This window comes from Centropristis striata, chromosome 11, assembly GCF_030273125.1.
Source record: "Centropristis striata isolate RG_2023a ecotype Rhode Island chromosome 11, C.striata_1.0, whole genome shotgun sequence".
Taxonomy (NCBI): domain Eukaryota; kingdom Metazoa; phylum Chordata; class Actinopteri; order Perciformes; family Serranidae; genus Centropristis; species Centropristis striata.
In genome coordinates, this window is record NC_081527.1 from 10,747,680 (window position 1) to 10,763,427 (window position 15,748).

General features: G+C 42.0%; 1 protein-coding gene across 1 annotated transcript in view; it reads left to right on the forward strand.

Moving 5' to 3' along the window:
• The first annotated feature begins 583 nt into the window (after nucleotides 1-583).
• Nucleotides 584-15,748, forward strand: part of ephb3a (eph receptor B3a) — a 42,680-nt gene continuing 27,515 nt past the window's right edge. Inside the window, exons 1-4 of the mRNA XM_059344297.1 lie at nucleotides 584-1,155; nucleotides 7,927-7,991; nucleotides 11,593-12,265; nucleotides 14,340-14,495. Coding sequence (XP_059200280.1) covers nucleotides 1,092-1,155; nucleotides 7,927-7,991; nucleotides 11,593-12,265; nucleotides 14,340-14,495 — 958 coding nt within the window. The 5' untranslated portion in view covers nucleotides 584-1,091. The remainder of the gene's footprint in view (nucleotides 1,156-7,926; nucleotides 7,992-11,592; nucleotides 12,266-14,339; nucleotides 14,496-15,748) is intronic.

The window sequence follows — 15,748 nt, forward strand, 5'->3', positions numbered from 1 at the left end:
TGTTTCAAAACACAGAATTTTAAGTGTTGCAAATATGAATACAGGTTGCAAATATAACATATAACGGGTAAAATTAGGATAATATCTAGTTCTATATTTTTATACTAAATATATTTGACATTATCTAGGGTTTTACTTGGCCGAATATCATCAGAGAAATATCTGGTATGGAGTTTCAAGCCAGAACTTTAGAGGGAAGCTGGTGGAAAGGCTCCACGTTGCTTCATTTTTATGTCTTCACGTCATGAAGAAGTCATGTGAAGGTGCTTTCATATTAGATTAGATTAGATTAGATTCAACTTTATTGTCATTGCACATGTCACAAGTACAAAGCAACGAAATGCAGATAGCATCTAACCAGAAGTGCATTAAGCAGTAATTGTGAATCATATTGCCATATATACAGGAATGAATTGTATAAAAATGCAGTATATATAGGTGTAGATTATATAATAAAAAAATAAAAAAAATTCAGATCTAACTGTACATTAGTGCAAGTAGATCATATGCACTATTATTCTGAAAATCTTGCCCGGAAGCTCGCCGCTCATTGTTGCCGCCTTACCGCTGCCTGAGCCCCCAGCCCCCTCTGTGTCTCCGTCCCACTGTTGCCATTCCGACGCACATCCCTCGCAGAGGAGCAACAGCTACACGGAGTTGGCCAAAGTGGACTACACGGATTCCTCTGCGGACAGAGGCGACTTCGTACCCGGGTTTCCATCCTCTGCTCGGGGAGAGCAGCAGCCGAGAGATGCGCCCCTGGACAGAGGTTCGGTGTCGGTAAAGTCAGATAAAGAGAATGGGACTGAGAAAGGGCGCAGTGTAGCGCTCCTGTAGCATCGCATTCACAACTCTGGAGGAATAACGGCACCTGGTTGAATGCAAAATAAACAAGCGCTCGGCTATTATTTTTCTTTTTCTTTTTTCTTTTTTTTTGGTAGAATGGGGCGCTGAGAGCCCCCCATCACAACTGAAGGCATGAGATTTGGGAGAGGAACAAAAAGCTCGGCTGCGGTGCTCTGTGTTTGAGTCTCCATCCATCCGAAGGGTCCAGTCTACACACCTTTATTCATGTTGCAAAAGCCTGTTTTATGACAATGGATTACTTGCTGTGGGTGTGCAGCCTCATTGTCCCTGTGGTGCTGGCTGTAGAAGGTATGTGGTTTAATATTTTTTATGCCTACTTGTGTCTCCTGTGAATGAACAATGGACTGTTTGGATGCATTAAAAATTTGGCAGTAAAACACCTTATTTAAAAAATCCTTTAACAGTGGAAAAAAAACATGCATGTCAGTTTTTTTTTTAACCTGACCATTTAAATCATATTCTGGCCAGTCTATCCACCAGTTTAAATACCAGATCAGTCATGTATGCTGCTTCTTATATAGGTGAATCAGTAAGCAAGACTCTGTTCATGTTTTGGATAATTAAAGCTGTTAATATCCCCGCTCTGTTAAATAGGCAATTCTGTCAGTATCAATTAGCTCTCTGATTATAATCCATGTACACATGCATCAGCACGCCCCGTTCCCTCTGTGTGTGGTGTGTTTGGTGTATGTGTGGTGACATCCCAGTGTTCCCATTGCGGCTGAAGGACTGCCCTGTTGCTATTGTCCCTGTTGTTGTCACACCCACGAGCTGAGTGAGGATGCCCACCTGCCCCACCTTTCCTCCCAGCAGCAGCGGAGAGGTTACATTCACGCCACGGAGACGGCACACAAAGGGGCAGTCCCTCTACTGTCACTGTAAAAATAGACTTTTCATATGATGCATGTCAAAAACCTGCCAGTGTCGTGGACACTTAAACATTCAGAGCAGAGCGGATCAATCCCGGGCCCCTGAAGCGCCACAGGGACACACATGTGAAACGCATTAGATGACAAGTGTGAATTAAAGGTCAATGGCTTAACAAGTGTGCTGCAGCCCCTGAAGCTCCCTCCATCACCGAGGGAGTGTTGCTCCAGGGAGAAGCCCACTCTCGCCACCACTGCTACACACCCACCCAGCCAGCCAGCCAGCCAGCAACTCCTCTCTGAGCTGTAGCTACATTTCTCTGCCTTGCCTCCTTCTTTTTCCCTCCCTGTCCAATCTGCCTCTCCTGGACCGTGGCCAGCCTGATCCCTCATCAATTCTGGTGTCAGCAAGTAAATCAATGCAGCGGCAGCAGCCCTCCAAGTCCCAGTGGGCTCTCACGCCGCGATGATCAGCCCCCGTTTCCCCAACCGGACCACTAACTGTTACTCAAAGCTCAGGGGTTAACTAATGTTTGTCCTCTGAGGATAAACATGAGTTGCAGATCAGCCGATGGGTTTAAATGAAGGGGAGAAAAAGGGAGGCCTTTTTTTTTTTTAAAGAGGGGTTGCATGTCGTTTATTTAGCTGCTTACTCAGTGGATTTCAACACATGGCTTGAATCTGGAATTTGTTTTTTCAGATTGGCAAGTGTTTGCGCATGGATGATGCAAGGCTGGACTGCAACTTGAAGTGTGTGCTTATTTACAAAAGCTACAGTGATGACTTATCTCCAGTTCTCACCAACAGACTGCAGTAAAAGCCTCAGCAACTGTGACATTTTTATGTTGTGTTGCTCTCATTTACAGTCGGCGTTTACTGTACTCTTATTTTAAAAGCTCATAAACTAGATGGATGAGCACTCAGAAAGCGTTTTATAAAGTAATCTACACTATGTACGTGTGTGATTGCAGGAGAAGCATTAAGCATCAGGCCATTTTCATATAAATAGAGAGCTCCATTCGCGTTTCCCTGCTTTCTATACATCGGAATATAAACAAGAATAATTATTTGTTGACCTGTGGAAGCAGATGCAAGCAGCCCTGAAGGGAGATTGAATTAGGTCAGCTTGACTTGTTCAGAAAGTGCTCATCAAGCGTCAAACTGAGCATCTCACTCGACTATTATCCCTGTGATTCTACAGAAAGAAACATGAGCACAAATACAAATGAGCCTCGACTTAGATTGAGCCCTGACGTCAATTTTTTGGAGCTAAAACGTGCAACTTTTTCCACACCTATTTATTACGGCACATTTTTTTGATCCTCCTCTGATCACTGATGATGATGTTAATATTTCATATGTTTGCTTGTTGGCAGCGAGTGTCAGTGTAGTACAAGGCGAGGCCTCCCTTTCATGATGCACCCGCTCTCACAAAGTGAATAAAACATTAGCATGTGTGAGCTCCCAAAGCGCACTGGGAATGCAGAGTTGTGTGGCATTTTGGCTCCGGCGGGCGATCAAGAAGGGAAAAAAAATCGGTAAATGCCACGGGTGGTGATGCTCTAAAGTTCCCACTGCAGCATTGTTGTCTTACCCCAGGGGCGGAATGACTCCACCGCTGCTGTAGTTTTATGGGAGATGGGGGAGATTTCTGGATTTGAGTTATAGCAGCGAAGCGATCTCAGAGGCACTGTAAATTTAGCAGGGAGGGGGAGAACTGTGGAACAAATGGGATCTTTTTCAATCTTAACCGTTTTCTAGGATTTAGTGAGTTGACTATAATACACTATAGGTGAAAAGAGTTGTTGGCGAACGATAACCTTATTCGCACTGAAATTTTCCGTTTTTTAGAGCAACATGTGAGCTCAGGACTCAGATGTTAAGCTCGGGGATATACAGTGTCACCCCTCTCTAGCTGGCTAATAATAGTTTTTGTGAAATGATTCTTTAAACTCTTTGCCGAGAAATTCTGTCCTTTCTGGCTCCACAGAGAGGTCAAAGGTCATGTTACAATAGAAGAGCACCTCTCGAGCTGACACTATCTTGCTCAAGAGTGCCTCAGCGGAGCGAAATCCTGCTTTCACAGGGGCTTGAACCCGGCTTTTTACAGATGTAGGATGGTCAACCTCCTGCTCCGGCATGTGCAGAGTGTGAGGTGAAGCCTGGTTTAAAGGAGCATCAGCTCAGGCCTGTGGTTAGTTGAGGCTGAGTGATTCTGTCTCTGTTTCCTCCGGGCGTCCGGGACAGGAGAGGGAAGGGCCGACGCACCGGATCAGACACCCGGGGGACGGGCTGGATCAGCAGCATGTAGTCCTACCGGGAGCGTTCACTCAACTGTGTGCCACAGAGGGCCGAGTGTAGCCAAGCAGAGACAACAGCCACTGATTTCACTGATTAGTTCCTCCTCTCTGGCTCAAATCGTGCTAATCAGTGAAAACAACCTTGTTCACAATTGTATATTTGGACTCTACAGCCAAAGTTGTTAGCTCATGTCCTCACACAAGTGCAATGCTTTTATAAATAAGTAACAAGACTTAAAGGTCTGTCAGTTAATATAAATTCTCTTTGTGGATAAATATTGCTTATTAAAATTGTGCAGTGGTAAATGTGGTTTGCGTTGTCAACAGGGATTGAGGCAGCCCACGTATTTCTTTTGAAATGAAATAATTTTTTACATTATGCAGCACTACTCATCTATTTATTGAAACTTTTCATTTCTGAAAGGACCCATATTGTTAAAAGTGACACTTCCATATCTTTTTTAACAGTCTAGGTGCTATATAAATACTGTGAAACAATCAAAACACTCAATCTATGGAAAAATGCATGAAAAACGGTGCCTTTTAATGAGCCATCAGGACTTCTGTATGGTTGTGATGTCACAGCTATACTATACATAGGTAGAAAGTGCTGCTACAGTGCCATGACAGTCATTCCCCAGCTGCAATGACAGTGCAGTGACTTTGCGAATGCAGATGCTTAAAAACTCAGAAAACTGACTAATCAGCTCACACTAGGCTTCTTCGGGAGGAGGCCTTAAAGAGACAGGAGCCTAAACGGAGTGTTTCAGACAGAGCCTGAATACAGGTTTATATAAACAGACATAAAGTCGTTAAAGCATTGCAGTAGAAACCTAAAGTACAAGTATGAACCAGAAAATTAGCACAATATGTCCACTTTAAAACACTGTAATCTGCATATAAAATTAGTTTGGTTACAAATCACGTGCTTAACTAATGCACACCATTAAGAAATTATCTAGTGACTTTGAGTTCATGTGATTAGTTCATTCTTAATGGATCATCACTTAATGATCGTTAATTTAAATGTACTTCATTCTCTAATTTATGTGCCACCAAATTAGCTGAAATCCAGTTCCATAGAAAAGCACTTTTCAGAGCCAGCTTTAAAACAGAACTGTACAGATTCTCATAGAAACATGAAGATGTTTGAATCAAACTGATGGTTATATGCAAACATCTACATGTTGTTGCATGATGCTAATACACATCCATTAAGAATTAACAAAACACATAAACTCATAAAGACATTCTTAATTTCTTAATAGTAATAATAGGAAGTAATAATACACCCTGCCATATTTCAGGGTTAAATAGTCAAGAATAATGCTTAAGGTATAATTTAGTTAAAGTCCTTGGCCACTCAAAGATGTTTTTTCTTGAAATGTTTGACCTTGACTGTACTGACTTTAATCTGTACAAGGTTTGCCACTATTATTATTTTAGTATTTATAGTATTTTCACATTCCTCTATTGAAAGGTGCACTTCCCTACAATATAAGATTGTTGTAAAATGACAACCAAAGCCAGAAACCTTCAGTGCAAAGTGGACTTGTCAGTACAGGGAGCAAAAACACCCTGTAACATGTTCCACAACCACTAATGCTGTGTCAGCCACTGCCAGTTACAAGCTAATAAGCTAGCACATAGCATAAAGATGCTAACTACATTTACCATCCTGATAACCTAAAACATGGACAGTGAAAGGACGCAGCCGGTGCTTCGGGGCGATTTATGTCGCTTCCATTTGCTGTCTGAACCTGGCGTAATGCTAGCCATCTTGATGTGAACTGCCTTTTTACCGGTTAACCTAGCACACAAAGCGGTGGCAGATGTGCCGAATGAGAAGAGTATATTTGCTTTTTTGGTGAAAAACATGCTAAACAAAATATAAATCATAGTGTGTCTGGAGGGGAGCTTTAAAAGGTTTAAAAGTTGTTGTTGAGGAACGTGCATATTTGGTTTCTTGTTGAGCTAGATGAGAAGATACCACTCTCAAGTCTATCGGCTAAATATGAGGCTAGAGCCAGCAGCTAGCTAACTTAGGCTAACGTAGCTCACCTTAGGACAAGTATTGGAAGCAGGGAAGAGAAATGACTAGCTTTGTCTAGAGGTATCAAAATCTACCTGTAGGCTGACATAAACCCTCTAAATAATAATATGTTGTTTTTACACTAAGGCTTTTCTTTTTTTTTCTTAGCTAGCTGGCCAAAAAACAAAAAAAGAAATAGAGAAATCGTTTTGGGGAATCACTGTCTTGCAGAGAGTTGATACAACTCCAATGTCTGCTAAAGACTGGAAACATGGGGGGAACAGCTGGCCAAGATAGCGGTTTCCAGTCTTTATACTAAGATAAGATAGCTCCTTGCAGTAGCTTCATACTTAGCAGACATTAGATTTGTATCAAGTCTCTGCAAGACAGTGATTTCCCAAAATGTTAAACCATTTCTTTAAACATGTGCTTTATTCCTGCATTATAAAGTATTACAGATTTATTTTCAGCTTCTAAGATGGATCATTAGCATCCCATAGGCCGTGTATCACTGCACATCACATACCAGTGGTCAACTTTAGTCATTTTCTTGTCATTTACTCACACAGCCAAGCTAATTTGCATTGAAACTAAGGACTGAGGTGTCTTACCACTTGCTTTTCATCTTGCCTGTAACAGCAGTGTCAACATGACAACATGAAGCACGGGTTTAGCACCACAGATGTAATCTATCCTGTTGGATGTACAGACCACTATTTATTATCTCTCCACCTCTAAAAACAAGAAAAGCAATTGTGGTTTCTCTAATGAACACGCAGCAGAGACTGTAAACAGAGCACATATCTCTAGCTCAGCAGCAGCTACAGATGGACCCGTGATCTATCCACTCAATCAAAACTTCTATTATTGACACACAGAAGCCAGAGGCAACACCGACTGTAACTGTCTTTAAAGCACAACATTGTGCTGCCAGAACAAAGGCACGCTTCTAGGAAAGAGTGCTGCTGTTGTTCTGCACAGGTCATAATATTTGTTTACCCTCTCACACCCTCCTTCAGCTCCGCCATCAACGACTTGTGAGCAAATGGTGCACAGCAGGCGTCGTGTCATTGAGTCTCCGTGAAGAAAGTGTAATTGTTTCAGTAATTATGTGCGAACAACAACAGAACAATGGGAGTTGATGCGGCCACAGCTGTATATTGAGAACCCAGGGAGGGGTCACACCTTCTGAGGTGTATTCAACTCGCCGGATGACCAATCAGGTGACGACTGATTGACAGCCTGACAACAATGCCCATTGATCCTGCTGTTTATTCTCTGATTGTCTGCCCAGTTCTCACATCCCCACAAAGTCGTAAACAGCCAGGTGATGAAAACAACCACTCACATCAATTGTTAACCGTAACTTGTCAAATCTAACTGGAGAGGCTTATGGCACCGTCTGGTGTTTTCAGGTGAAACCCTCTCCTGAATGTGATCTATTAAATTTCTCTGTGCTCATATGACCTCTCTGAACCGGTGCTGGCTAATGGAATGTTTCCCATCCCAAGGCATCTCAGAGGATGCTTTGTTCTTAGTCCCACAAATGAATATTGAAAGCATTTGCGGGTGCCAAACACACACAGAGAGAAAGCCTTAATTAGGCAGCATCACAGATATGCCATGATTGTCAGTGCTTTCAAAAACTGAGTGCTTGTGGGTGGAGGTTTTTGAAAGAGAGCGAGAGGAAGTTTTACCTGCATCCTCTGTCAAGCAGAGGAAACATCTGTGCATGTGTGTGTGTGTGTGTGCTCCTTAATGCTGTGCAACAACTTGGTACCCCCCCCCCCCCCCCCCCCCCCCCCCTCTTCACACCATTTAATTCAGGTTTGTCAACCCTCCTCCTACTCTTAATTTGCAGAAACCCTTATGGACAGTCGGTGGGCAACCACAGAGCTGGCATGGACCACGTTCCCAGAGAGTGGGGTGAGTTAAGTGTGTGTATGTTTGTATTGTGTTCCCGTTTTTTTTTTTTTTTTCATTTAACATTTGTTCCATTTGCTCGTTAATAGAGCCCAGTCTGCCTTGAAGAACACACCTCCTACTGTTTTATATCTTTGTTTTTGGAGTGTATGTTTGCTTTCCTGGATTCTGAAAAGCTAATGAGAAACACACTGTGTGGCATTGTGTTGAAGAAATCAAAGATATTTTGTATTTAGGAAATTTAAAAAACCTTGACGAAGGAATATTGTACTTTCTAGAAAGGAAAAAACTGAAAAAAAGAGCAGACACGCAGAGAAAATCCCCACAGCGTGCAAGGACTATTAGGTAGGCTCTACCTTGCATGTCTCCCCAGGATAGAGAGTCTGATAATTGAAAGCATGTGTCTGTGCCTTTTTATAATATGGACCCAAGTGCGCATTACTGCCAGAATTAAGGTTTTCAGTAGATACCCCCTATAGGAATGGTGAGAAAATAAAACAACATGAATTTGACCCCAGGGCTAACAGCCTGACAGACCTCCCCCACTCCCGGCCGGTGTAATTTGTCTTCGCTACGTGAGCGCAAAGTCAGTCAATGGAAATGGTGGGTTTCCATGGAAACGATCTTCGGCAGGCCTCCTCCTTCCCTTTTCCCTACAAGGGCCGGCTCTGAATGTCCTAGCATCCATGAAGTCATATGTCACGACTGGCGAGGCAGCCCCTCTCCTCACGCCTGACAAGCCCATACGTTCGGGGGCCGGCAATTATCATATTTGTCAGGTAGTGCATCAACGTGTTGCTGGTGATTTACGACACCTAATGCTGACTCTTGGGCTCATCGTTTGGGAATAAATTGCACAGGAGCTCAGAGACGTGAGATGAGTTATGCATTATTTTCTTCCAGTTGAAATAATCAATTTCTGGGAAGCTCATTTGTTATGGAAACGAAGCATTCTGTCCAAGAGGGAATTAGGAAAAAAATCTAAAAAGATTGACTCCTCACAAGGTTATTTCCTAATGGACTAAATTTATTGACCGATAAAGCCATTTATCATAGCCTGTAATGCTAGTTACCATATACAAAGACCATTTCTAACAAAATACAACGCTATACATTGACATCATTCAGACCTTTTCTGTATTAACACACACAGACAAAAGTCCTTAAAGGGACAGTTCAACCCAAAATTTAAAAATGCATTGAGTGGTGACTAATAAATCGTAATAAATGGTGAACTGATTTGAGATGACGTTTTTTAATGTAAACATACAACTAAAATCTCATAACATTTACTAATGACAAGTAATGCTGTAATTTGTCATTTTTAACAGTTAATTGTTGCACAGACTAATAATAGATTAAGTGTTTTTTAACAATAACCAAATTATTTGTAAAATATCCATAAACACTATTTGGATGGCTATTATAAAGTTGCTACTAATGCTCATTATAATTAGCTAATGATTAATAAGTGGTTTATAAAGCATCGAGTTACATTCATTTGGCCCTATCACATATTTTTATTTTTTTGTAATCTACAAAAGAGCGATTTATTTTTGCACTGACAATGTCTACATAATGTTTATAGATGCCTTACAAGGTATACAAGGACACAGCTTTGGAGGCAGGCCCCATTCATTCCTATGAAAGTAACTCAGTGGCACATAAAGCCAAAAAGGTTGACTTACCTGCTTAAAACCACCCAGATCTTTGATGCCTTTTTTGCATCTATGGGGCCCATGGAGCACTAGAGACTTCTGCTGGCTGAGCTGGCTACTTCCTGTTAATCACTCTGCTAACTTCTATGGGAATACAATTATTTATTAATTCATACGGCTCTGCTAGACTTTCCGATTGTTATTGGACCAAATTAATCAAGTTCTGACAGTGAAACTAGTCATATCCCAGGGTTTACGATGTCTGAAAAAAAGAGTCGGCTGATTTACAAATGTGTGTTTTCCAATGTAAGTCTATGGGGAAGAAGTCTTTTTGGGCCCAGTGGTGTCAGGTGACGGACCCAGAAATTGTAAAATCCACTATTCGGCCATTTTGTCAAATTTGGTTTCAAAGTCCAGCGCTCTTCCTGGGGGCCTATAAAAGCAATCAAACTGTTAAATAATATATTTTATAACATTACTGAGATTTAACATTATTAATCATTATTTTGTTGTTTGGTAACAGTAAAATTGTTTTTCTTATATTATCCTATGTTGTGATTGTTTTTGTAACTTCTGGAACAAGATTTTCCTTTGGGATTAATAAAGTTCTATCTTATCTTATCTTATCTTATCTTATCTTATCTTATCTTGTCTTAAATAACTATAAACTAAAGTTAACTAAGTATACATTTACCGTTTAATAATGAGGGTTATCATACAGTGTCCTTTATTTTTCCTTTTGCCTGGAATACTTACGCTTTTGATGCTCAAAGTGGTTAAAGAAATCTTTGGAAAAACTGAACAGCAACATGTTTTTACAGAATCATGACCCATTTACTCAAGATAATCAACAGACCTTGTTAGTAGGAATAATCTGTAGTATAGTCTGTGGATTTTCTTGAGTAACCAGGTCATGATTTCTAGAAAATAGAGATATTGGTGTTGAGTTTTTCATATGTATTTTTTAATCAAATGCCATACAGTTCCATCATAATCAAGAGAAAGCTCTACGGCTGATATGTCCAACAGTCAGCACCTCACAACAAAACAATCTAGATTGATAAATAGGGAGTGAACTGTCCCTTTTTAAATGATTAATCACAACAAATGCAAATATCTGCACTTACTTTATGTGTAGGCATAGGCAGCGTATATAATGTATTCAACATAACTTGAAGTGCTGCCACAGTGCAATCACACTGACAATATTGCATTTAGATGAGCATTTTAATAAATAACTCACTGTTTGCATTATAGATATATGGGGAAAGTTTCCATTTAAAGTGTACACTTTTATGCTCTCATATCTCTCAGCAAAGATTTATATGATATAGGAACCAAAGCTCCTCTTGAGGCTGTTTTGATTACACTGCAGCAGCTATAGTTACAGTGTGCTCCCTATAGGTGTGTATGTGATAACGTTTTTGTATCTTCGTTACAAAAAACATCCCTCTTTTCACAACACGTGACGAGCATCAGGACTGTTAATCAAACAGGCAGAATGCGTGAAATGTGTTTTAATGGGAAAATGTTTTCTATTAATAGTCCGTAATGATCGGAATTTTCTGAATGATTCATGTAATTAGAAGCATTTTAGCTGCAAATTATTCCTCGCAGGCCACATGTACACAACACAACACTGTGGGAATGTGTGTTGGTGTTGTGCATTTTTATGTCCTGTTTACAGCCGACGTCACTTTGCTGTTTTGGATGCCCTCTATGCTTCAATGGTTTGCATTAGGATGCACCGCATTCAACATTACTCAATTTTAATTAACAACATATTGGATAAGCGACTTTCTGCCGGAGCTCTGACTGACAAATAGTACTGTTGTTGCATTAATAAAAAGCATTAGACAATCAATTTAGTCTCATTTTATTTAAAACCTTTGCTTTAATTATTTCCCAGATTATCATCTCAGTGTCTGTGTGTTGTTTCTCCACAGTGGGAGGAGGTAAGCGGCTACGACGACTCCATGAGCCCCATCAGAACCTACCAGGTGTGTAATGTCCGAGAGCCCAACCAGAACAACTGGCTCAGGACGGACTTTATCCCCCGTAAGGGCGTGCTGCGTGTCTACGTGGAGCTCAAGTTCTCCGTCCGTGACTGCGCCAGCATCCCCAACATCCCCGGCTCCTGCAAAGAGACCTTTAATCTGTTTTACTACGAGGCGGAGGGGGACACAGCCACAGACACCAGCCCTCTGTGGAGGGAGAACCCCTACGTGAAGGTGGATACTATTGCCCCAGACGAGAGTTTCTCTCTGCTGGAGGCGGGCAGGATCAACACCAAAGTGCGCAGCTTTGGCCCCCTCTCCAAGGCCGGCTTCTACCTGGCCTTCCAGGACCTGGGCGCCTGTATGTCTCTCATCTCAGTCAGGGTTTTCTTCAAGAAGTGCTCCACCACTATTGCCAATTTCGCCGTCTTCCCCGAGACCGCCACGGGGGCAGAGGCCACCTCTTTAGTGATCGCTCCCGGGGCTTGTGTGACCAACGCCATGGAGGTGTCCGTCCCTCTGAAGCTCTACTGCAACGGGGACGGCGAGTGGATGGTTCCCGTGGGCTCGTGCACCTGCGTCGCCGGCTTTGAACCGTCTGCAGACAGCACTCAGTGCCAAGGTATGTGTGTTTAACAGACATTTGGACTTTTATTTAACCAAGCCTCCTTTATATGCTCAGTGCAAGTCACCTCAGTCTGTGCCCTCTTCTCCGCATTTATTGTGTGGCTCCTGAAAGGGGGTGAAGGAGGGTGGAGGAGAGTATGAATTAATGAGGTGTTGCAGAGAGGAGCAGCATACAAATATTGCGCGAGCAGGACGGGGAGGGAGAGGAAGATAGCGAGGAAAAGGCACAAAATAGAGAGCCAATAGATTTGTGCGAGTAAAATGCAGATAATGGAAGGGAAAAGGCATCTGGAGTCCAGAGAAAAGAGATATTAACAGAGAAAGAGAGATAGCAGGAGTTAAGAGGTGTGAATTGCCAAAGATGGGATGGTAACAGCAGCCAAAAGGGAGAAGAATGAAAAGGGAGGAGGGGGGCTGCAGGAAGTCAAAGACAGACAAGCGAAGCCTCCTCTCACCTGGGCGTGAGAAATAGTGTCGAACATGCGCCGGAGAGCTCATTCATTGCCATTTGGCGGCTCAAGGTTAAAAGCTTGCCGCCAATGCGTGATAAAAAGCTCTCCAGGGCTTCAGCCAGCGGTTGGCGATGAGGAAGTGTAATTTCCTCCACGGCCTCCCGTTAGTTAATCTACAGGCGGCCACACTCATTAACACCATTCAGACCAACGTGAGCCAACACTGCCACGCTAACATTAATCACTCAGACATTTCATTTCTTACCTCAGTCTGGCCGCGGCGCTCGCAGCCAAACGCCGCATGAGATGGAGAGAAGAGGAGAGGAGAGACAATAGAAGGGGGGGAAACATTAGTGTATCGAAAACAGGAGAATCATCGTGCCCTCCAAAGAGGTTAATGGATTGAAGCAAAGACGGTGGGGTGATTCAGCGGCCTCTCGAAAAAGAGGCGAGGAAAAACAAACAAATAAAAAGAAAATGATGATGCAGTGTGTAATAGAAGAAAAATAAATCAGATCAGAGAGTGTAGAGCCTAAAGGTCTCGCTGAATTGTGAGGGGGAAAAAAATACATTTTCATCTTATCTTCTTTGGCTTTTTATTGCACGGTTTTAGAGCTACAATGCGGGGCCATTAGCTGCGCTGATTTTCCTAAAAGTGCCATTGTTGGGAATTAGGGTGGAACTTGAGTTCAAACTGAAAGACCACTTAGCCTAACTAGTTAATCACTCTCTCTCTCTCACTGGCTGGGTTTTATGAGCCCTCACGCTGACAGGACAGATGTTTGCCAGAGAGACCCCGCTTTTACACCACCAGTTAGGAATGTGGCAAACAGTAAAATGTGGGGCTCTGGAGGCGGATATATCCAGACCTTTTGCTGCTAATCCCCTTTATCTGAATCCTTCTTTAGTGCGGGCTTATGCTGGTTTATCCTTAAGACTCGATATCAGCCAACCTTCAGCGTGACACTTTGGAATTCAAATTAATCGCTTGGACACATCGTCTAAGATTACCGCACTTTGTATATTTTTCTGATAACCCTCCTCAGCTAATTTACGTCCGCTGCGACGTCCCTTCATTTGAATTGATTTATTGGCTTATTATGGAGCTGTTTTGCATGCATGTGGAGGCCTTGTTTGTATTCATCGGTGTGGTTTGGAGAGCTGAGGACACAACAGACACTGATTGATGGGTTTAGGGTGTATCCCTTTTCTCAGAAGCATTCTCCATCCCTGTTTGTCTGACAACAGCAATCTCCTGTCAGCAGTCTATCTTCATCTTCATCCTCCTTTTCCTCCTCTTCAACATGAAACTTAGCTGTCATCCCCACTCTCTTTTTTAGGAGATTAATGTCACCTGGTAGAGCGAGGGAAAATGAAAGAGCCCATGCAAATATATAGATAAGACCTTATGCTTTATGTTCGCCATCTCTCACGTACCTATCAACGTTTTCTGCATAAATATTCAGCTCCGCAGGTACTTCACAGGAACAGTTTTTGTTCCGTGACAGACGTGACAGCCGCTTGTCTTTTAGATAAGTGACAAGCACACAGCGGTTTTGTTTTGTTTTGTTCTGTTCTCATTGTCCTTTTTGTTTTCTCTCTCTCCCGCCCCTCCAGCCTGCATCCCTGGGACCTTCAAATCCAAATTCGGGGAAGGATCCTGTGCTCCCTGCCCGTCCAACAGTCGCACCAGTGCACAAGGAGCCAATATTTGTCCCTGCCAGAATGGTTTCTACCGCGCTGACAGCGACCCTCCTGACTCTCCCTGCACCAGTAGGTCACCCTCCACTGCACAGGCTAAAACTCTCAAATTTTACTTCTGCTGAGGAAAGTCAAAGGAGTAGAAGTAACATTCTCGGTTGCATCTATCACTGTGTTTAAAGTCCAACTGAAATCAAAATTTAAATATGTTTTGACAAGAAATTAGCATATATATATCTTTGGTGTTTGTTTGATTTGTCACACAATCATGCACAGAACAGTGTGTGGTGAAATTCTTTTGTGCCTAGCTCCAGAATACAATACTTTAGTGTGTCTCATTTGGCTGAAATTGTGATGCAAGTGGAAACTTTTTCTTGGAGTTGTAATTCAACGGTCTGGCCAAAATCGCCCCAATTGCCATTTTCAAGTGGCGTTATTGTTACCTCCACACCCATCGCAAAGACAATCTTTGTTTTTTTCTTGGAGCTAACTAACATTACCAACAACACATGGCACTCTGTGTTTTGTTTTCTAACAAACTGAGGAACAGAGACGGTAATAACATATGCGACAACACAGCCAATTAGAGGTGGGGGGAAAAATTGATACAGCATAGTATCGCAATATTTTATGTGACAATATTATATCTATTCATGGCCGCCAAGTATCAATATTTTTCCGGAGGCCGTAGTGGCCTCACTTTTAGGAATATACTGGAGATGCTGGTATCACATGAAACTAAATCTATAGGCGCCATGTCAGGATATCGTGTCGGGAAGTTGTCGAGAACGCTGCAAAGTTCGGCTTTTTTATGTTTCATTCAAAAAAATTCAGAGCAATGAAGCTTACAGTTGAGGAAAGTTTGAGAAAATGCTGCAGTTGTTGTCATCATCAATATGTTTGATTTCAGTTCAGTTTGACTGAATACTTTGTTGGTCAGTCTGTGGGTTTGACTCTCATTGTGGAGGAATAAAAAGACTGAAGTGAGATGAATAGACTGAGAATTTTCTCTTATTTGACAAAATAATTCTTGATTGAATTTAATTTTGTGGACACAAAATGCATTTAAACATTATCTATATCTATATATATATATATATATATATATATTATCGCAGTAATATTGTATCGTGAATCAAGTATCGGGATAAAATCATGGGGTCTCTACTGATTCACACCTCTACAGCTTATATCGTTAGCAACATATCTACCGTTAGCACTTCCGCTAATGTTACTGTCCAATGCAAGAAACAGCGATAATAATTCCACCTGAAAAGGTTCTTCCACAGTTACTCCAGTTGTTCCACTATCCACCATCTCTTCTA